The sequence below is a fragment of the Tenrec ecaudatus genome, chromosome 14 (assembly GCF_050624435.1).
Source record: "Tenrec ecaudatus isolate mTenEca1 chromosome 14, mTenEca1.hap1, whole genome shotgun sequence".
Taxonomy (NCBI): Eukaryota; Metazoa; Chordata; class Mammalia; order Afrosoricida; family Tenrecidae; genus Tenrec; species Tenrec ecaudatus.
The window spans coordinates 12,486,732-12,500,344 of NC_134543.1; the positions used below are offsets into that span (position 1 = coordinate 12,486,732).

The 13,613-nt window shown below is 58.4% G+C and overlaps 1 protein-coding gene across 2 annotated transcripts in view; it reads left to right on the top strand.

Annotated features, from left to right (window-relative positions):
* Nucleotides 1-13,613, top strand: part of CCDC88C (coiled-coil domain containing 88C) — a 115,722-nt gene that overhangs the window by 60,823 nt on the left and 41,286 nt on the right. For both annotated transcript variants that reach the window (XM_075530612.1, XM_075530613.1), the window contains exons 5-10: nt 2,805-2,863; nt 5,581-5,664; nt 8,443-8,583; nt 8,915-9,099; nt 9,713-9,794; nt 9,990-10,148. In XM_075530612.1, coding sequence (XP_075386727.1) covers nt 2,805-2,863; nt 5,581-5,664; nt 8,443-8,583; nt 8,915-9,099; nt 9,713-9,794; nt 9,990-10,148 — 710 coding nt within the window. The remainder of the gene's footprint in view (nt 1-2,804; nt 2,864-5,580; nt 5,665-8,442; nt 8,584-8,914; nt 9,100-9,712; nt 9,795-9,989; nt 10,149-13,613) is intronic.

A 13,613-nucleotide genomic window follows, 5' to 3' on the forward strand; every position in this document is an offset into this window, starting at 1 on the left:
GCGGGTGGTTAGCAGCCCAATATGTGGCTACTGTGCCACCGGGGATCTTGGATTCATTATACACACGTGCAGACACACACATATATGTAGAAAGATAGGTTAGATAGCTTTGTCTAAGTTTAAGGCATTAGGCTTGTCAAATCGCCCTTATCTGCTTACCTATGTGTCTCTCTGGCTGGCTGTCTAGTTTAGATCTGTCTGTCTGTCTATTTTCCATCTGACTAACGAAGGCTGTGTGCATTTCCCTCTGTAACTAAGTAGGTAAAGCAACCAAGCCTTTTCTTAGCCTGAACGCTGCCTCCAGCTGTGGGGCCCTCCTGGGATTCCCCCATGCCCTTTCTACTTGAGGTTGACGGGTGGTGGGTAGGTGTGGGTGCAGCTGACGTTTCTGGGCGCCCTCCCCAGCGGGGGCTGGGGGCTGCACAGTTGCAGAACTCCCCGCGGCTTCATACCTGCCCCCAGTTTCACGCTGAAGTCAGCAAGCCTACGCACAGCATTGGCAGCCTGACAGACAGACACCCACTCTCATCCCCCCAGGCCTCTGCCGTTCGCGGTCTGCAAGGCCCTCTAGAGCTCACTTGTTCCCGGCACTCCGTCCTGTCCCTGCTCCGCATCGTTGGGCCTCTCTTCGGAGGGCATTCCATGCAGAGGGTTTGCCTGATCCTGACCCTGCTGCTGATTCCTCTCCTAATTTTCCGTTTTCATTCGCTGAGTGCTGGGGAGATGCAGCGCGTGTTGTCAGAGCGAGTCTGAAATCGGGGTTTAATTGGGTCATTGGGGGCTTCACCGTGAGGGGAGTTCAGGATGATCACCTGCCTGAACTCTGGCTTCTCATCTGGGGCCTGCACATGGCGTTCTCCCGCCTCTCGGCCGGCTCTCGGCCGGCTGGTGGTTAAATGGCCCAGCCAGTGGCCTGTGAAGAAGTGGACCTTCTGTGGGCCTCTGGGACGGGCCTGTACCTTTCATAGCCTTGATCAAAGGGGCCACCTGGCAGACGTGGCCAGGCCAACTTGCGGCTTTCCTTCATGCCCGCCTGGTGCTCCCCGCCATCAGCACGAAGCCTGAGCACCTGGTCAGGAGCCCAGCTTATTCAGGATAAATAAGTTGTCCTGGCTGTCTCTGTGTGTCTGTGGGTTACAGCTTCCCGAAGGCCTGCAATTTTTTTTTTAAGTCATAAAAGACTTTGAGAAACTGCCCATTGTAAATGTTGATGGATCTCGACCCTTATTAGCAGAGAGAAAGGTTTAACTGGAATAAACTGATCCACAGCCCGGACCACCCTCCCCCCCCCTTTTCTGTGTGTGTGTGTGTGTGTGTGTGTGTGTGTGTGTAAGCCAAGCCCTGAGCCCGCCCGAAAGTGGGCTCAGGGATCGTAGGGTCAGCTCACCTCTCCCGATGCCGATGCCGAGGACACCCGCCCTCAGGCTGAGAGGGGACAGTTCTGGTTGAGTGAGCTCCTGATCCTGGTTCTCAGACAATGCAGTCATTATCTCAGGAAGAGCTATTTTGAGTTGCTTCCCAGTGGAGAGACGGGGGAGGGGACAGCCCAGCATCCCCTCCCTTTCATACACTGAGGGCCTCTAGTGAACTACTGTAATATCTATCTGTCTATCTATCCATCCATCCACCCATCCATCCATCTCCCCATCCCAGCTGCCTATAGCCCAGACTTCGTGCTATCGAGTCGATTCCAAATCATAGCAAACCCCGTAGGACAGAGCAGGACTGCCCCGGTGGGTTTCCCAGACTGTAGATCTCTATGGGAGCAGACGGCCTCATCTTTCTCCTGTGGGGCAGTTGGTGGGTTTGAACCTCTGACCTTGTGATGAGCAGCTAAATTGAACAGCCCATTCTGCCACCTGGGCTCCTCTCTGCTGAGACCACTTCATCACATGGCAACTGAGTATTGGCCAAGACAGCCTTTCTCGACAGCAGTGCTGGTTCTGCCAAGCAGGCCATAGTGAGAGAGGCAGGGAGCCAGAGACCTGTACAACCTGGCAGAGGGAGCCAGTGTGCCCACATTCCAGAGGTAGCAGCTAAGGCTGGAAGACTGGAGCCACTTGACTGCTTGTCTGGGTCACCTCGCTGCTGGGTGACCATGTCAGGCCCAGAACCAGGGACTTCTGAAGAAGGTTTCTTTGAAACAAGTGGGACTGGTCATTCCCAGAGTGCATCCTGCTGAGTATGAAGTGAGCTCTTGGAGAAGCATGAGGAGGGAGCTCATGACAAGCAGGAGCCAGGGGTGGAGTGAGTTACCCGGATCTGAGGTCCTGCACAGTGAACCTCCTGGATCCAGAAGACAGAACATCCAAGGAGCGGCGGCAGAACCAGGAGCACTGAACAGAATGGTGGCCTCACAGCCCACGGAGCAAGTAAAACTGACTAGTTTTGTGGAGCCCTCTGGGCATGTAATTGGGGGTGGTGGGGGGGGGGGCGGGACGGGACGTGCCTGGACTTGCTGCTCCCGTGCAAACCTTACTGAGTGCAGCCCTGCAAGAACTTTGTGATGGGCCCTGGTGAACAACTCTAGCCTGAGCTGTCTCACTCCCAGTGCAGCCTGTGACCTCCTGAGTAAACCCGTTCCCCTGAGTCCCGTGTCGCCGCTGCAATGGTAGTGGACACTAGACACGGAGGAGAGGACGCTAGGCAAGACAGCAGAGGTGCATGTGCAGCGGGCTGCTCCCTGAGCACAGGATGGCGGCCGTTTTGCTGATGTGGGCTTTGCCTTCCCGGCAGCGATGTGCAACACGGGTGGAACATGCGTGCAGGTGAGTGTAATTAAGCATGTCGCTCTTTTGCCCCAGGGAGAAGCATGGAGGAGCTGAAGAAGGTGCTGCTCCTGGTGCTGGGCTGCGCCGTCCAGGTAGGGCTGGGGTGGGGGTGGGGGTGGGGCTGGCTGGGGAGGAGGGGTGTCCAGGTGCGTTGGAGCAGGGTGTGTTGCTAACTGCCTGGTGTTTCAGTTTGAGGGGAGCAAAATGCTTTCTTACGTGGGAGGAAGCTGCCTCAGGCCAAGGTGACTGAAGCCACTGGGCTGCTGGGCGAGAGATGCCTGCCATCTCAGGTGGCCACCACTTCTAACACCAGGGCCCCTGGGGCAGGAGGCCAGGTGGGGCTCTTTGGGGCCAGATATTCCATATCCACAAATCCAAACCGTAAACCCCATTGTCTGTCACCACGGTGATCCTTACTTATGATCCTGTAGGGCAGGCGAGAGCTGCCCCACGTGGGTTTCCATAGATCTGTACTGGAGCCGACAGCCTCCTCGTCCTCCTGGGGAGCGCCTGGTGGGTTCAAGCCCTGGGCCTCCCCGTCAGCAGCGAGGCTCTTTCACCACTGTGCCACCAGGGCGGGAAACATCGAAACAAGCACCAGCAAACCACCACCCCATGGGCCACATCTGGTCCACCAGTCATGCTCATCAATAAAGTTTTATCGGCACACAGCCATTACCCGTGGCTGCATAGACACTACGCCAGAATAATAGTAGTGTCAGACACCAAAGGACTTAGAAAGCCCAAGATTCTTACCATCTGTCCTTTACGGATGAAGTTATCCAGCCTGTGGCTTAAGTCGTGGGGGGCTCTCTCTCTTTTTGCGAAGCTACCACTGCTCCCTGCCCTTGAGTTGATGCTGACTCCTAGGGATGGGTACTATCAGACAGGGAGAGCTGCCGTGGGGCTTCTGAGACGGCCACTCTTGTCGGGAACAGAAAGCCTCATCTTTCCCCCTCGGAGCAGCTGGTTAGCAGCCCCTGGCGCCACCAGGGCTCCATGGTGCCGAGCTACTCAGCACAACATGCACCCATTCCCCGGTGTCTGCGTGTGGAGTTCAGTGACATGAGTGACTTTTGCCGGGCCAGGCCACCTCTCCATATCTCCTGAATAGTATCGCTGTCATCACTGCCAGCTAGCTCACTGCCCCCAAGCTGATCACCAAGCCTCTCCAGCTGCTGTCGCCAAGCAGCCCTGGTGGCGTAGTAGTTACCCGTTCAGCTTCCAGCCGCAAGGTTCACAGTGGGAAACCACCAGCCTACTTAAGATCACCCAGCAACCGTTGCTACAGCACATTGACGTGGAACTACCTCAAGTCCAGGCCGGACTCAGAAGAGGACGTGGAACAAGAGGGATCACTGCTGATGTCAGATGCATCTTGGCTCAGCAGGGAATCCCAGAAAGAGGTACACGTGTGCCTCGTTGGCTGTGCAAAGGGATTCCGGGACACTTCCTTGTGCTCGTGCGGAACTTGTACATGGATCGAGAGGCAGTTGTGCAAACGGAACAAGGGAATACCGCGTGGCTTAATATCAGGAATGGTGGGCGTCAGACTATGCACTGGGCAACTCATCAGAAGCCAGATTCTATGGAGTAGAGTGTGGTTTCAGGACGGGAGGAAGGCTTATTAACAACCTGAGACAGGCAGATGACGGCAAGGAGGACTTGAAGCACTTGCCGATGAAGATCAAGGAGTGTAGCCTTCAGGCTAGATAACGACTCAGTGTAAGGTAGACCCAAATCCTCACCACTGGACCAACAGGGAGTATCCTGACACAGGGAGGCAAGGTTGACGTTGTCAAGGATGTTGTCTTACTCAGATCCACAATCACTGCTCATGGAAGCAGCGTCAGGAGATCAAAAGAGGTATGGCGTTAGGTAAATCTGCTGCCACAAGGTCTCTAGCGCATTGAAGAGCAAGGATGATACTTTGAAGACTAAGCTGTGTCTGACCTGTAGTCTTTGTGCGTCGTATGCATGTGAAACTTAGATACTGAGTAAGGAAGCCCATCGAAGTATGGATGCATTTGAACTGAGGTGCTGGAGAAGGACCACGGACTGCTGGAAGGACAAACAGATCTGCCTTGGGAGAAGCACAGCTCCTTAGAGACAAGGATGGCGAGACTTCATCTTCACATACTTTGGACAGATTGGCCAGGAGAGACCAGTCCCGGGAGAAGGACCTCATGTTTGGTAAAGTCAAGGGGCAGCGACCAGGAGGAATGGGACGGGCCTCGGCGAGATGAATCGACACGGGGGCTGCATCCGTGGGCCCAGGGCCAGGAGCCGTGGTGAGGATGCTTCAGGACCAGGCAGTGTTTTGATCTGTGCTTAGGGGTCGCTATGGGTTGGAGCCGACCCGATGGAGCTGACCACAGCAGTGGCTCCTGTGGAGGGTTACAGCCACAGGGACAGCCCTTCCCGGTTCTCTGGGGTGGCCATGGGGTGGCTGGAATGGACGGCAGGGGTGTGAGCTCGAGGAGGCACCGCTCTTGCGGACGCGGCGTCCTAGTTGAGCAGGACTCCGTTGGGCATAGAGATGACGTCCTTGGGCCCAGCTCGAGCTGTGAGCACAGGGTTTAGTGTCCCCGCTCGGTGCTCGCAGTCTGGGATGGGGCTCGAGAAGGAGCCTTTTGACAATGGGTTCCCCAAGCCATCCTGACAGTGGAGGCGATGAGTCCCTCTCCCAGAGAAACGGCCGTGCGAGGGCTGGGGGGTGGCGGGGCTGGTCTTGGCTGTCAAAGGGACAGCCGGGGGCAGGGCTGGCTGTCCTGTGACCAGTGGCCTCAGGCTCGTAACCCTTCCACAGTGTGAGCGGAAAGAGGAGTTTATTGAGCGGATCAAGCAGCTGGACATTGAGACCCAGGCTGGAATCGTGGCCCACATCCAAGAGGTAGGTGGGGGCTTCGAGGGTGGGCCTGGCCGGGGTCTTGCTGCTCCAGCGGCAACCGGGAGGCACGCTCCCTCCACATGAGGGATGGTGTGGGATGATTTAGGGTTTTGGACACCATAGACACACAGATGCTATTTAGAAGGTTGTCCATCAGCCAGCGAACAGAAGATGGGGGAGAAAATCAACTCCAGAAATCACCTCTCTCTCTCTTCCTCTTGTCTTCCATAAATCTCCCTCCTTTCTTCCTTGCCTAATATGGATGCGGACTATTTTTAAGAGCTGTCAAGTGGATTCGGCTCAGAACTGGATGTACAGGCTCTGCAGATGTACCCTGGCAGGCGTCGCTCAGCTGCGGTGGGGAGGGGGGCAGGTTTGTCTTTATGGGGAAACATTCTCTGCTCTTGTCAGGGACGGGACAGAGGGACAGGCAGCCACCGTGACAAAGGCCAGCATGCCCCGACGTAGAAGAGATCGAGGCACTGGAGGTGAACCCCGAGAATTAGCCAGCCAGTGCAAGGCACCCCCCACCTTAAAATTTACTCCTCGACTCCCCCCCCCCAAAAAAAAAAAAAACAACGCCTTGGAGACTCACCTGAGAGGCCACGGCTCAGCCCTCAGTCTTGTCACACAGATGAGACACACGGGCGTAGGGACGGCGTGTGATTGGCACAGGCAGCTCACGTTGGCTGTGGTTTTGTCGGGCCCATAGTGGGCCAGACTGGAGGGGCAGGGGGTCCGGGCATGTGGTGCCCTGAGGAGCCTCCGGCATCAGGAGGTGTCAGTGTTCTCAGCCACCAGGGTCAGAGACTTAGAACCGTCCTCCGTGTCTCCTGTTGCTTTGAGGAGGAATCCCCCTGGGATGGGGTCCTATGAGACGCACCGGCTGGCTGCCAGCATGTTGTCGTTCCCCCCCACCCGCTTCCCCCCACCCCCGTGCGAGGCCAAGTTGTCTAAAGAAATGAAACCATGGCCCTCACATAGGTATAAGGAGGAACTTGGTATCAAGAAGTCATTCAAATGTCAGGAGAGCATCCTGCCCGGTCCCACTCAAGTTTGTGGGTCTAGTGCTGGCCGGGGCCCTCTGAAGACTCACGTTGCTGCAGGCTGATGATGCAGAGAGGGGAAGCAGGATTCGGGGAGCTCACAAGCTGGTGGGTGCAGAGCCAGGTGGCTCCAAGGTCAAGTGGGCACTGACAGCTCTCCAGGTCCAGGGGCCCATGTGTGGCCACCCCTGGAGGCAGGCACAGACTCGCAGCAAGGATGAAAGCGCAGGGCGAGAGAGAGAAGTGTCCAGTTTCTCCCTTATAAAGAGGCCACACCCCAAGGAGGCCTCATCAGGTTGGACTCCACCCCCACACGTTTACACAGGTGCAAGTTGACATAAAACCTAATGACTGCACCAGCCTGCAGGGGGCTCTTCAAAATGAACATAGGCTGTAGCCACAGGGGCCCTCTGGATGATCTGATAACGGGGCTTGCAGTACGTTCATGTGCCCAGGCCCCGCCCAGAGCCCTGCAGAGTCAGAGTCCAGGCAGGGCCAGGCTGCCCTCAGTCTTTCATTGGAAGCATTCCAGATGACCATGGTGTCACGGGCCGAGCCCCGGATGGTGACCATGCCTCCCTCATGGGTGGGGAAGGACACCTCAAGCCTGGGTACAGAGCAGGCCAGCGGCCCCATCTTCAGGAGGTCCCCCTCCGGAATGACGCAAAACTCAGAGTGGCTTCCCTACGGGACAGAGTAGAAGTGCCCCTGTGGGTGTCCGAGACTAACTCTTTACAGGAGTAGAAAGGCCATCTCTCTCCCGAGGAGCATCTGGTGGTTTCAAACTGCTGACCTCGGGTCAGCTGTGCCCAAACCTGCCCTGCACAAGGCAGGAGCAGATGGCACGGGCCTCACCTCGCCTGTGTGTTAGCTGTGCCCTCCGTCCTCCTCTGGTTTGGCACATGTTTGGGGGGTGCTGCTCTGGGAACCTCAGGAGTTCCAAGTCGAGCTGCTAACTGTGGACCCAGCCGTGGGATTCCGCTAGCTGCTCCCCAGGGGGATGAGGCTGTCTTCTCCCAGAAAGCCTCACTTCGGGAACCCAAAGGTGGGCATGTCTACTTGGCCCTGTAGTGCCGCTCTGAGCCAGAATTGACCCAACGGCGGTGGGCAGCAGCTCTGCATGGACGGCCCCGTCCTGTCCTGGTCTGCTTCTCTGCTTCGGGAATGGAGCAGCTTCCCCAAGTGGGAGAGTGGGGCTAGACCTGGCAGGTCTGGGGGCCTCCCCAGCCACAAACGTCTGTTCAGGGACAGCCTGGTGCCCACAGGCCTGGGCCTTGCTGGGAGGAAGCCAGGTGGTCTCGTGCAGTGGAGAATAAGGCGCAGGCAGACTCTCATGTAGTTTTTTATTCTGAGCTCTCTCCCGCGGGGGCCTGCAGTCGCCGTCTTTACCATGGGACCTTCTGCTTTTTATCCGTGTGGTCACACAGGCAGCTTCTCTCCCACCTGCCTCGGCCCTGGACTCACCTTTCCGTGTCCTGCGCGTTAGTGTTGCTCTCAAGGCAGTAACCTTCTCCAAGGGTCCTTGAAGGGGGCAGAGCATCCGAGGTGCTTTCTGGTCCATACCTTGATGGACAGCACCCAGCTCGGCGCGGCTCCTCGGAGGGAAGTGGGGTGGGAGGGCCGCTGCCAACCTGTCCTGGGGCTGAGTCATGTCGGAGCGAAGGGATGTGCCTGCTTCGCCTGGAGGAGTGTCCCCGGGCCCTTCCTGCAGCTGGCTCTCCCCGTGTACCCACAGGTGACCCACAACCAGGAGAATGTGTTTGACCTGCAGTGGCTGGAGCTCCCGGACGTGGCCCCCGAGGAGCTGGAGGCCCTGTCCCGGACCATGGTCCTCCACCTGCGGAGGCTCGTTGACGAGCGGGACGAGTGCTCCGAGGTAGTTGGCTCCCTGCCCTGCGCCTGGCCACAAGGCCTGGACGACCCCCTCCCTGCCTTCCCAGTGACCAACCAAGGCCGCTGGTGCATTCCCTGCAGACCAGTGGCTCCAGGGCCCCCGTGGGAGGGGGTGCCCACCAACCACAGCTCTGAGCTCCCCCTCCACCCACCCACCCACCCACCCAGTCAACACCTCGCTCTGCTCTAGCCTCCCTCCCGGCTTCTCAGTCCCTGGGGAGCCTTGTCTGCATATTCTTCCTGCTTGCTGGGTGCAAGGGGGCACAGGGCCTGGGTCACCCACAGCCACCGCCCTCCGTCCATCTCTGCCTCAGATGATCGTGGACCTGACCCAGGAGCGAGACTACCTCCAGACCCAGCACCCACCCAGCCCCCTCCGGTCCTCTAGCGCCGACTCCACGCCCAGTCCCACCAGCAGCCTGTCCAGCGAGGACAAGCAGCATCTGGCGGTGGAGCTGGCCGACACCAAGGCGCGGCTGCGGCGTGTCCGGCAGGAGCTGTGAGTATTGGCCATGCCAGGCTGGGGCTCTCCTCTGCCCAGCCTTCTGGGGCAGGGTTCCCTCCCAGGGGGTGCCGCAGCCCGGGGGATGACCTGGGCCTGGGTCTGGCCCTGTACCATCACCAGCAGGGCTCTGCATCTAGCAGGACACAGTGTGCCCAGAAGTGGACTCTTGTCCACACACTGGCCCATTGAGACTGTCGTGACCCCGTCGTCTGGCAGTCTGTTCTGGCATGTGGCATGTCCAAGGAGAGCTGTGGCCTGGAAAGCTGTCCGTGGCCGGTGTGTTTGCAACCAGACCACCAGGCCTGTCTCCAGAGGCACCTCTGGGTGGACTCGAACCTGCAGCCCTGTGGTGTGCAGTAGATTGACCCACACTCTTGTGTGGTGTTGCTCCATCCCACAAGACGGCTGGCCAGCTTTCTCCCCGGGCCTTGCAGTCGCTGGCTGTCACTTGACCTGTCATTTTAGGTGCCTACCTCCACCTCCCCATCAGTGGCTCCAGAGTGTCCCTTCATGAAGGGACACCTGTGCCTGGCTGGTGGCTGTGGGGTGGTCGAGGAAGTTTCTTAACGTGTTCCTGTGTCATGTGCCCCCCCACCCCCCCAACTAGGGAGGAGAAGACGGAGCAGCTTGTGGATGCCAGACATGAGGTGGACCAGCTGACTCTGGAGCTGCAGAAGGTCAAGCAGGAGGTACGCAGAGACCGGAGTGTGGAGGCTGAGGCAGCTGGAACCAGCCAGGCACCAGGCCAGGGTCAGGATGCAGCATGGGGCACCGCCAGCAAGGGTCTCTGTGCCCCGCCTGGGAGCCCAGGGATAGCAGCACCACCCTTCAGGGACAGAAGCCCCCCCAAGGGGTCCCTAAGCTTGGCTCTTCTGCATTGGCAGAATGTCCAGCTGGCGGCTGACGCCCGGTCTGTGCGCGCCTACCGGGACGAGCTGGACGCGCTGCGGGAGAAGGCCACCCGCGTGGAGCGGCTGGAGATGGAGCTGGTGCGCTGCCGGGAGAAGCTTCACGACGTGGACTTCTACAAGGCGCGCATGGAGGTGAGGCTGCGAGGCGGGGGTGAGGGGGTGCGCTGGACACTACAGTGCCCATATGGTGTGGTGGGCCCACCAGACTCCCGGTGTTGGGTCCAGGGAGTGCTGGATGCAGCCTGGAACTCAGTGCTGGTCAGTCAGTTGCGATACGGGCCAGCCCAGGTGCTTCATGGGGGTTCTTGGCTGTCATCTTGACGGAAGTAGACCGCCAGGCCTGTGTTCTGTGACCCTCCCACTGCAGGGTGGACCTGAACCACAACCTTTAAGGTAATAACCAGACCCACTGCCGTCAAATCACGCCTGACTCTCATGAGCCACTTAGGCAGGCCTTCTGAGACCGAATCTTCAGGGAGGCAGACAGCCTGGCTGTGCCCCAGAGCAGCCGTGGGTTTGGACCAGCGGCCTTCTGCTTAACCCACGCACCCGGGCTCCTTGAGGACATGTGTACACACAGCTGCCCCCGCTCTCAGGAAGTGTGCTTCCTGCCGGTTGGCTTTTACAATAAAGACCTGCTTTCTTGAGCCCAGGAGCCTGGTGGTGTAGTGGTCACACGTTGGACTGCTAACCATGAGGTCAGTGATTCGAAACCACCGGCCACTCAGTGGGAGAAAAACCCATCAGAGTCAGTCTTGGAAACTCCCCGAGGCAGCTTGCCATGTCCTAGAGGGTTGCTATGAGCTGAATCGCTTTCATGGCAGTGAGTTTGTTTGCTTTTGTTACTGGATATAATCCAGGACTAAGTCAGGTAGGCATCTGCTATTGTTACCGTATATAATCCAGGACTAAGTCAGGTAGGCATCTGCTATTGTTACCCTATGTAATCCAGGACTAAGTCAGGTAGGCATCTGCTATTGTTACCATATGTAATCCAGGACTAAGAGCAGGTGGGCATCTGCTATTGTTACCATATGTAATCCAGGAGTAAGCTCAGGTAGGCATCTGCTACTGTTACCCTATGTAATCCAGGAGTAAGCTCAGGTAGGCATCTGCTATTGTTACCATATGTAATCCAGGACTAAGCGCAGGTAGGCACCTGCTATTATTGTTACCATATGTAATCCAGGACTAAGAGCAGGTAGGCATCTGCTATTGTTACCCTATGTAATCCAGGACTAAGTCAGGTAGGCATCTGCTATTGTTACCGTATGTAATCCAGGACTAAGTCAGGTAGGCATCTGCTATTGTTACCATATGTAATCCAGGACTAAATCAGGTAGGCATCTGCTTTTGCAATCTCACCCCGCATCCTTCCAGCACCACCCAGCGACAGCATCGTCCACTTTGGGGAACCCTGTAAAAGCCACAGAAGGTAGAAAGAGGAGACCATCTGCTCCCCCTTAACATTTGGAGCCTCGGGAGCCCCGGGAGCAGTTTCCCTCTGTCTGGTGACAGCAGTGGGTGAGCCCTTTTCTATGGAAAGTAACAGCAATTGCCTCTTTAACCTCATGCCACGGTGGCTCATGCAAGGCTTCTTAGGACACTTCCTTTGAGTCCTCCCCTCCCTCCCACTGCCACAGGGTGGAACTGCCCCTGTGGGTTTCTCCGACTGAAGCTCTTTAAGGGAGTTAAAAGCCTGCCTTTCTCTGAGGAGTGCCTGGTGGCTTTGAACCGCTGACCTTGTGGGCTGCAGCTCAGTGTGTAGCCACTGCACCGCCAGGACGCCCTCTCTTTTTGGATTGGGGGTGGGGGGCTGTGAACATATTGCAGAATGTGTTGGGTTGGCCATGTGAGGAGCCGAGTTCGGGAGCATCCGTCCGTCCGTCCGATGTGTGCAGCGCTGTGTAGGCTTCCATCTTTGTCCCTGCGGAAGCCCCGAGGACTCAGCTGAGTGCCATCCCAGAGCCTGGGCCCGCCCCTGGCTGGAGGCCCCTGTGTGCTGTGCGCCGACCTGAGGCTCCTGCCTGCCTGCTCATTGCCAGCTGGTGGGTGGCAAGGCGGTTGCAGGCTGACTGGGGGGAGGCTGTTTTTCCCCAGCCCTGCTCAGGAGGAATGTGACCCCGTAACTCACCTGGCCCCCTGCTGAGAAGGCGCCCTTGATGCTACACCTCCCTCGGAGCAGATGCAGAGGAGGCTGGCTGAGTCTTGGCCCCGGAAACGGCCCACCACCCTACTGGACTCTGCATGGCTGGCCTGTCCCGGGCTTTCCAGTGCTCAGGAAAGAGGCCACTGTGGGCTCACATACAGTGTCCCCAGACCGCTGCCCCAGCAGCTCCCCCTGGGCATGGGGCAGCATGTGCAGGCCCCAAAGCAGGTTCACAAATAGGTGACTGCCACCTCAGCCCTCACTGGGTCCAGGGACCACTGAGGCTCCGCGTTCCTTCCTGACCTGTCCATGCACCTGCGCCTGGGCCGGCAGACAACAGACTCCGTGCAGGCGCACTGCCAAACTCTCTTCCTGGAGCACAGTGCCCAGAGGCAGGCGCCCCAGGAGCTGCCCCCTGGGAGAGGGGCTCCCATGACTCCACAGTGCAGCAGTTGCTGAGTGCCCTAGGGGTGGGGGGCCTGCGGCAGAGGTGCCCCTGGGGCTTCCTGAGCTGACCTCTCGAGCCAGCAGGTCACCAGGACTTTGATCCCACGGAGCAGCTGGTGGGCTTCAACCACTGTGCCACCAGGGCCCTTGCAGGACTTTTTGTTTCCACCAGAGAATCACGTGTGTGGTGGGGCCAGGCCGGGCGGTTAGCAGCTCATCACTCCATGGCCTGCTCGCTCGTCTGCCAGGACACTCACTGGGTCCCAGGGACACAGGTGGGTCGATGACAGGCCCCTTGAGATGCAGTGGACAGGTCCCGCCCTGGCCTTCATCAAATCACCCGCCATGTCGGGGCAGGACTCGGGTCTGATGGTCGGTGGAGGCCAGGTGTTGGATGAGGTCAGGCTTGTCTCCAGTGGGCAGGGATACTTAGCTCAATGAGTGAGGCCTCTCAGTGCGCCTTCCGCAGCTGAACCCCTCAGAGGGTGTGACCCCCTCGCAAGGACAGGCAGGCTCCTCGCCCTGAGGCTTGCCGGCCCGTGATGCCCGGGTGCAGGGTCCTCACCCAGACGGGAACTCCTTGGGGGCTTCCCTGGGGAGGTGATATAGAAAGAGGGGTTTTTCCCAGTATGGAGTGGCAAGAGCTTGGCAGAGGGACCCCTGAACGGAGAGAGAAGACCCTGGTGTGTCCTGGGGACAGGGCTTAGAATCTGGGCTCCCTGGGCTTTGTGAGGGGGTGACCAGTGGGAGGCAGCTGGAGCGGCTGCCCATCAGGTGGGACTTGTCCTGGCTGCTCGGCAGCGCGTCTATGGGGCTGCCCCCGTGAACACCTGCTTTGTGCAGCCTTCTCGGCACCCAGTGGCATGGAGCACCTCGGGCAGGTGAGCAGAGCTGCTCAGGGCCCACAGAGGACACAAGTGGACCAGTCAGCCTGGCCCATGGGTCTTGATTTCCGCCAAGGCTTCACTGAGCCCCGAGGGGCCGAGTTTGGTTAGTTTGGT